Source organism: Elephantulus edwardii, unplaced genomic scaffold, assembly GCF_000299155.1.
Source record: "Elephantulus edwardii isolate Elephantulus edwardi_28Jun2011 unplaced genomic scaffold, EleEdw1.0 scaffold00025, whole genome shotgun sequence".
Taxonomy (NCBI): Eukaryota; Metazoa; Chordata; class Mammalia; order Macroscelidea; family Macroscelididae; genus Elephantulus; species Elephantulus edwardii.
This window is the reverse complement of record NW_006399775.1, coordinates 13,234,618-13,242,199: the sequence shown is the minus strand read 5'-3', so window position 1 is coordinate 13,242,199 and position 7,582 is coordinate 13,234,618. Positions and strand designations below refer to the sequence as shown.

The 7,582-nt window shown below is 36.6% G+C and overlaps 1 protein-coding gene across 1 annotated transcript in view; it reads left to right on the top strand.

Moving 5' to 3' along the window:
• Nucleotides 1–573: 573 nt before the first annotated feature.
• TSSC1 (tumor suppressing subtransferable candidate 1) overlaps nt 574–7,582 on the top strand; it is a 269,381-nt gene continuing 262,372 nt past the window's right edge. The window contains exons 1-2 of the mRNA XM_006882920.1: nt 574–612; nt 1,390–1,473. Of these exons, the coding sequence (XP_006882982.1) occupies nt 574–612; nt 1,390–1,473 (123 nt within the window). The remainder of the gene's footprint in view (nt 613–1,389; nt 1,474–7,582) is intronic.

Genomic DNA, 7,582 nt, shown 5'->3' with positions numbered 1-7,582 from the left:
AAATTGCCTCAACTCTGACGTGTCATCCTAGCGCTAAAGCTGTCTAGGCTTGCCTGAGGTCTTTGCTGCAAATGCATTGAATTTCCACTTCTCTTTCTACTAACCTTGCTGCTTTCATCACTCACATGGCATAGTTTTAAAGAATATTCTCCAATAAATAGCGTTCATTCAAATCTTAAGAGGTTGGCACTTGCTTCCTGTGCTGCCCACCTGAGTAGTCTTAGCTCTTTCTTCATTCCTTTTTGTGCTTCTTGGCATGTGGTGGCATCATTGTTATATCATTGTATGATTGGTTACTGTTTTTATTATTAGATATTTCATTTGAAAAAGTGTGGGAAATTTGGATGCTATTTTTGTCAGGGGATTTATTTTTACTTCTGGTAGGAGGCTGGCTAGACAAACATGCACAGATCCCCTTAGTTCCACAAGGATGGATGATTTGAAGCTGGGTTTGAGTGTGTCAGAACTGATCACTTGTCTTTGTAAGTTGTAATCCTTTAGGATCAACCCAAAGCCTAACAGATTTACCATCTTCTTGGTGGTTCCCACACTTTTTTTTGTACTCTGAGCATCATGAATTTGTCAGACTTCTTAGTATCAGACTCCTTGCAGGCATTCTTAATTGACAAATACTGTTAGGTGAAAGTGGGCCAGGCAGTTCTCCTTTTTCAATTCCTATCATAAAAAAAAATTCCCCCAAAACAAACAAAAAGATAGCCAAAAAACCCTTTTGTTGCTCTCTGAAACTTTAAAACAGGTTTAGAGTTTTTTGCTTAGTTTTTCTGATTGTTGTCTGCAGAATTGGTTTCAGCCATTTATTCTGCTGTTGCTGGAAGACATATTCTACCCTGCTATTGAACTATGAATTAGGTAATGTGTCAATTACTGTTGAAAATTATGTTTACATTTAAAAAATTAGTCATTGCCATATAAGTCATTTGCATCTTTATTGCTTTACTTTTGTGCCCATTAAACTTTTTGAAGTGGAATTATGTTTCAAAGTATATATACATTAATATATATCTATATATATGTTGTTGTTATTGTTAAGTGCTGTCAAGTCATAGACGACTCCTAGCAGTCCAATGAATGAAAGACCTGAGCATTGTTCATAGAGTTTCTGGAGGCAAGCCATTTCGGAAATGGATGCCACTCCTGCTTCCAAGCTTGTTTTAATTGGGGAGCTCCAACAAACACTGTCCACCATGGGTAAACATTATCACATTTGACACATCAGTGTCACAGTGTTTAGCATCACAGTAGTATCTATATATATCTAAATGCCTTCCAGAAACTTTGTACATTAAAGGAGATAAACTTCTTTTTGGTCTGTCTGTATTAAGCCTAGTTTCATAAATGTTTATGGGTATATTTTTTTTCCTCTTCCAGGCACGTGCGTTAACACCTCAAACTGCAGAAACAGATGCTATTCGGTTTTTGGTTGGGACACAGTCTCTTAAATATGATAATCAGGTAACTATTTCTGACAAATATATACATGTTAATTGCTAAGCCTATTCTTAGTTTTGTAACCATTTTGCTCTTGATTTTTCAAGCAATATTTGAGGGAAAAAACCCAACTAATGCAACACAAAAATAAGACTTTCTTTGGTGTTCAAAAATTTTTTAAAAATAAAGTATATCATCTTTAAAGGATATTATATATAATAATTGTATCCCATAATTTATGCTCATTCTGTTTAATATTAATTTCACCATTTTATGTTTTGGTTTTAAAGTTATGTAAGTTTTAATAATATAAGCTATTGAGAAGCAAGGTGGCCTACCATCTTAGCATAACATGTGACTTCTTTAATTGTACAGAGCTCTCTTTCTAGCTAAGACGAGACTAGGGCACAGATTTCGGTCCAGAGTTTTAGGCTGTCATTACCATTTGATCCAGGTGACTACTTGCTGTATTGTCTACTGGAGTATAATTAACATTGGATATTTGGGAGATCCAGATTCAGCTCAAAGCATGGCTCTAACCATTTGACCTTGAGCAAATGGATTTTCCTCACCTCTGAAAGGAAAGTTAAAATGTCTACTTTACGTACCTTACAGAGATGCTGTAGATGGTGTGCAGGGTATGCATTATTTTCGGCAGTGGTACTGGAAATTGTTTATAAGGTCATGCCAGAATTGATACAAGACCTTTGCCTAGTTAACCTTATCACATGGCGAATGGTGCCAGAGTAGCTGTTAACAAATTATAAAGAATGTTCATTGCTGAGAAAGGTATATTGAAATTGCTATTCTCGTATATAGATGAGGTATTTAAAATTGTTACGGTCAAGTTTATTAGTAAATGATTGTATTATTGACTCTGTAATTCCTTTGTCTGTTGTGTGTTTGTTGTTGTGTACCACAGAGTTGGAACTGACTCATAGCTGACCTTCTGGTGGGTTTTCACAGGCATTTGTATGGTACTAATAATTTCAAAAAATGAGAAAATTAAAATGTCAAAATGTTGTTCTCAGTGGGAGAGTGTTTACTCATCATGCTCAGTAAGGTACAAATTTCTAATAAAAGTTGGTTTAAGAATTGTTACATAAATAAAAAAAAAGAATTGTTACATAAATAAAATTGTTGTTTTTGTTGCTGTTATGTGCCATTGAGTCACCTGCAACTCATAGTATAACAGCCCTGCTCTATCCTGTGCCATTCTCTCTGTCTCTGACACAGCTACTCCCATTACCCCAGTCACTAAATCAATCCATCTCATAGAGGGTCTTCATCTCTGCACTGTCCCTCCACGCTCCCAAGCGTGACGTCCCTCTCTAAGGACTTGTCCCTCCTTGCAACGTTTCCAAAATATGTCAGACAAAGCTTCAGAATCCTTGCCTCCAAAGAGCAGCCTGGTTTAACCCTCTCTGGACAAACCTGTTTGTTCTCTTAGCAGTCCATGGTATATTCAATACTCTTCTCCAACACCATAGCTCAAAGACATCAGTTCTCCTTCTATCATCCCTATCTCCATACCTTTTCATTCTATATGCAGAAAGGATTATCCAGGAGGCTAGGCTCTATGAGGAGAAATATGGCATCAGGATTGGAGGAAGATTTATCAACGGTCTGCGTTATGCAAATGACACAACTCTGCTTGCTGAAACTAAGGAGGACCTGAAGCGATTGCTATAGGAGATCAAGGACTGCATGCAGTCTTCAATATGGAATGAGGCTCAATATCAAGAAAAAAAAGATTCTCACCACTAGGCTGATTGGCAGCATCATGATGGATGGTAAAGAGATTGAGATTGTTAATGGCTTTAGTTTGCTTGGGTCCACAATCAACACTCTTGGCACCAGCAGCCAGGAAATGAAAAGATTTTTTGTGATGGGAAAGTCTGCTGTTAGAGACCTCTCCAAAGTACTGAAGAGCAATGATGTTAATCTGGAGACTAAGGTGCACCTGATATAGGCCATGGTCTTTGTAATCACTTGCTATGTGTCAGAGAGCTGGACAATGAGAGGAGGAGAGAAATAAAGTAGAATGTTAAAATTTTAAGACAATATGATCATTATTGTGTAAAGCAAAGTACAAAATTCAATTTCCGTATAAAATAAAAGTGGAAAGGAATAGGCCAAAAGAGTTCAAAATGGAAAAAAAAAACCCCAAACTTCTATTAAGGCAGTACGAATATTCTTGATGGAACTTTTTATCTAATTTTTTGCTTCCTGAATTTATAATCCGTTCTGCTAGGACTTGTATCAGGCTAGTTACTAAAAGACAGAAGTCAACAGTGTCCCAAATGTTTGATCTGCTGTTCCACTCCATGATTTCCAACACCAACCCTTTCTCTTTGGTTTGGTTCTCCCACTTTCTATGTCCCTTGGGTTTTGTGGTTCACTTGAAGATCTCACAGAATCTCACTCAGACTTGCCAGGGAAATGACTCACGTGGCTGTGAGTGATGCGAGCCAATGTGGCAGAGACTGGTGAGTGATGAGATAGAATTCTGTTGACTGTCAGTTGTGATGCAGCTGGATTTGTGTTCCAGGAGAGCAAGCATCCCAAGAGAGCCAGCTTTGAGCATCCATGAGCTTTGTTAGGCCTCTAAGAGGGGTAGGGTTTGTATCCCACCCTAATCCTATCTTCTTAATACAATCACTACTTCATCACAAAATAAAAAAAAATAACCAATGGTGGGAGAGCCCTTTTGAACAAGTAAACCTGTGACACCACAATGTGTTACCCTTATCCTGCTGAAAAAACGTAAATTATTTATTCATTCATAAAAGGAGTCAACAATACCAGTTTCAAAAAGAAGTCGGAATTACCATAAAGACAACATACAATTTAAAGCATTGTACTTGAATGAGGAAAGGAGCAAATGAACTGATAGATACCAGAGATCCCAACTATAAACTAGAAGAGAATAACATCAGATAGATGATTACGATATACATACACATCTGTTTTCCTGTACATGAAGCTCAGCTGCCCATCAGGTGAAATGATTCTTCTGTTTTGCCTTGCCTTTTAGTGTGGCTCTCACCTTAGGGGAGAAGCGAGGGCCACACCTCTTTTTGTAGTGAGTTTGAAACTCAGGCAGATGACCTTTGCTTCATGATTGAATTGCTGTAAAACTTATTGTAAGGTAGGAGTTGAAACATTCCAGCAAACTTTTTCCCCAATACTTTAAATGCACTTTTCTCATTTACTTGCCTTTTAATCCTGCTGTAATTTTGAGGCATACCATTGACCTTTATTGGTAGAACATTATTTTATTTTTAACATACAAGAGAAAGACAGTTTTCCCCCACTATGAATACGTATGAAACTTTTTTAGAAAAAAAAATGATAAAAGCTAATGGAAACACATTAATTTAAAAACAAAATGAGACACTGTAAGACATGATAGTAATAGATGAGTTGTACTGTACCTGGTTTTATCAGCCAGAATTATACATCATTTCGTTTTGATGTTAGGACAAGGTCAACCCAAAATGACAAAGGGCTTTAATCTACCATGAATCCTTTTTAGAACGTGCTAAGGCTGAATATATTATTTTAAAAGGTGTTTCCAATTTTTCTTCACTCTCTCTTTCAAATTGAAGATTTCTAGTATTACTTTTCCCAGTATTGTTCTTTAGTTTTAAAAATCAACAATGTGTTATATTATTACACATTTTAGATATTTATGTTTTATGGAGTACTGAATATCTCATACACTACAAAAAGAATGAGCAGGTATGTCTTGGGGAAAGTGCAGCCATAGTTCTTGGAGGCAAAGATGACAAAGCTTTGTCTCACATTTTGGGCATGTGTTAGGAGGGACCAGTAATTGGAAGGGGACATCATGCTTAGAGAGGTCAGTAAAGGAGAGGGAGAGCTGCAATGAGATGGACTGACCCAGGGACTACGGAAATAGGCTCAAGTTTGTCAGACATAATGAAGGGGGCACAAGATAGGACATGGTGTAGATCTGTTGTTCATAGGGTCATTATGAATCATAATTCACTCAATGAAAGCTAATAACATATATCTATCTATAAATATATTTTTAAAGCATTACATACCAGTTTGACTGACAATAAATATACACATTACTGCAGTGGTTCTCAGGCACTAGAATTTTGGAGATTAGAGCCAGTTTTTCCTCTTTAATGTTACTAAATACAATACTAGATAGTCTCCTTTTGATCTAACTACCATTTTGGTTTCATGTTATTATAATTAATTAATAGCTTTAGTAGGCAAGATACTGTTAAGTAGGAAGAGTTTTGAAATAGTTTATAGTTTACGCCATATCACACTGAATGTGCCTGATGTCGTCAGAAATAGTTTATGACTTCTATTCTTTTTCAAAGCTTTAATACTTAAAGGGTCACTAGTAGAACTGTAAGACTGTCCAATGAAAATTAAGTCCGTAGAGTATCAAAAACATCATCAGTACCTTGGATGATGAGTAACTTGACTACTTATACCTATTGACTTAACTTGGTTGAATACTCTTATGAAGAGACCAACAAAAAAATCCAATTGTTCTTTCTGAAATCTCTTCTGGTAACTACTTATTTAGGCTCTAAACCAAGGTGTAAAAATGCCCATGCTTCTCTTCCTTACCTGCTAAGCTTTCTGCTTTACCCATATGTAACCCATTAAGCTTCTACCAGGTACTTATGCAGTTTTGAAACACTTTGGCTAGTTAGGAGGAACTGTAAGTGAAAAAACGAATCCTATTTTTTTTCTGTAAGTAGATTCTAGTTAACGATGTCCAAGCAAACAGACCCTTTACAGGTAAAGACTTGGAGTGTGACTATCTTGCCACTACCAGCTTTCCCTGTGTTATGGATTGAGTTATGTTACCCCAAAATAAAATTCTCAGTATTATGTAATTATCTTCCATTTTATTATCTAATTATCCAACATGTTGTAAATCTTAACCTTACCGATGTTAGTAAGACAGAATGAGAGGTAGTGACACAATGATGTGATCACCATATGATGAAATCTGATGTTATCAGCCAGTCAGTTGTAAGTGGATTAGGATGAGATGAGACACTCTCAATTAGGTCTCAGTGCTAATCTGATGTTAGGAGAGTTTTCCTGCAGGGGGAGAGAAGGGACGAAAGAAAGGGGGATCTTAGTACTACGAAGAAAGAAGAACAAGGAGCAGAGCATGTCTTTTGGATCGAGTGTACCTGTGTAATGAACCTCCTCGATCCAGAAAAAAGACCGATGCCCAGGGTACACAGAGATATCTAAGGAATATCGTGTCTACAGATGCTGAAAGAGACCAGAATTTTCATCTTGAGCTGACCAATGGGGAAAAGCTTCTCTTAGAGTTATTAGGTGACATCTCCAGTGGTCCTGACCCCACAAGGGGCTGTAACTGAGCCAGGGTGACCTGTGTGGACCACCATGAAGATATACTGGAAGCCTTGGGAATATCCAGATCACACAAGGGATGGCTGCCATCTGACAGCAGGTGTTCTGGTTTCTAATATTCTAAACTGTGAGAGAAAATGAATTTCCATTTGTTAAAGCCATCCACTTATGGTATATTTGTTATAGCAACACTAGAGTTCGGATGGAGTAGTCTATTGGGAGTTGCACTACTAACCTTAAAAGTGTTACATTTCTGCCTATTTGAATCCACCATCTGTTGTACAGGAGAAAAATGGATATTCTTCTACTCGATTACATCTTGATGGCAATGATATTTGAGTTTGACATAACTAAGACATCTAGAAGCTATTAAATTTGTTGAATATTATTATAATCATGAAAGGCTCTTAAAGTAACTTGAGCTTATTTTTTTATAAAGAAATAATCACAAGATTTATAAAACGCTAGGCAGGAAGACAGGACAAAGATTTTCAGTGCTTGCTAAGAATAAAGTTCAGTCATTTAAGAGATTTCAGAATCAAATAAGTAGTGTTGTATTTCAAGTTTTTTTAAGCTTTAATCAGATCACTAGCATTTAGTTAAAGATTCCTGAGTTCTGTCTCCTGAGTTATTGACTCGATAGTTCTTGAGCTGTACCCAAGAATATGTGTTTGCTAAATTATATGAGATGTCATCTGGAGTAACACTCTTAAAGTTAGTTTTAATTATTTAAACTGTTGTTGTTGTT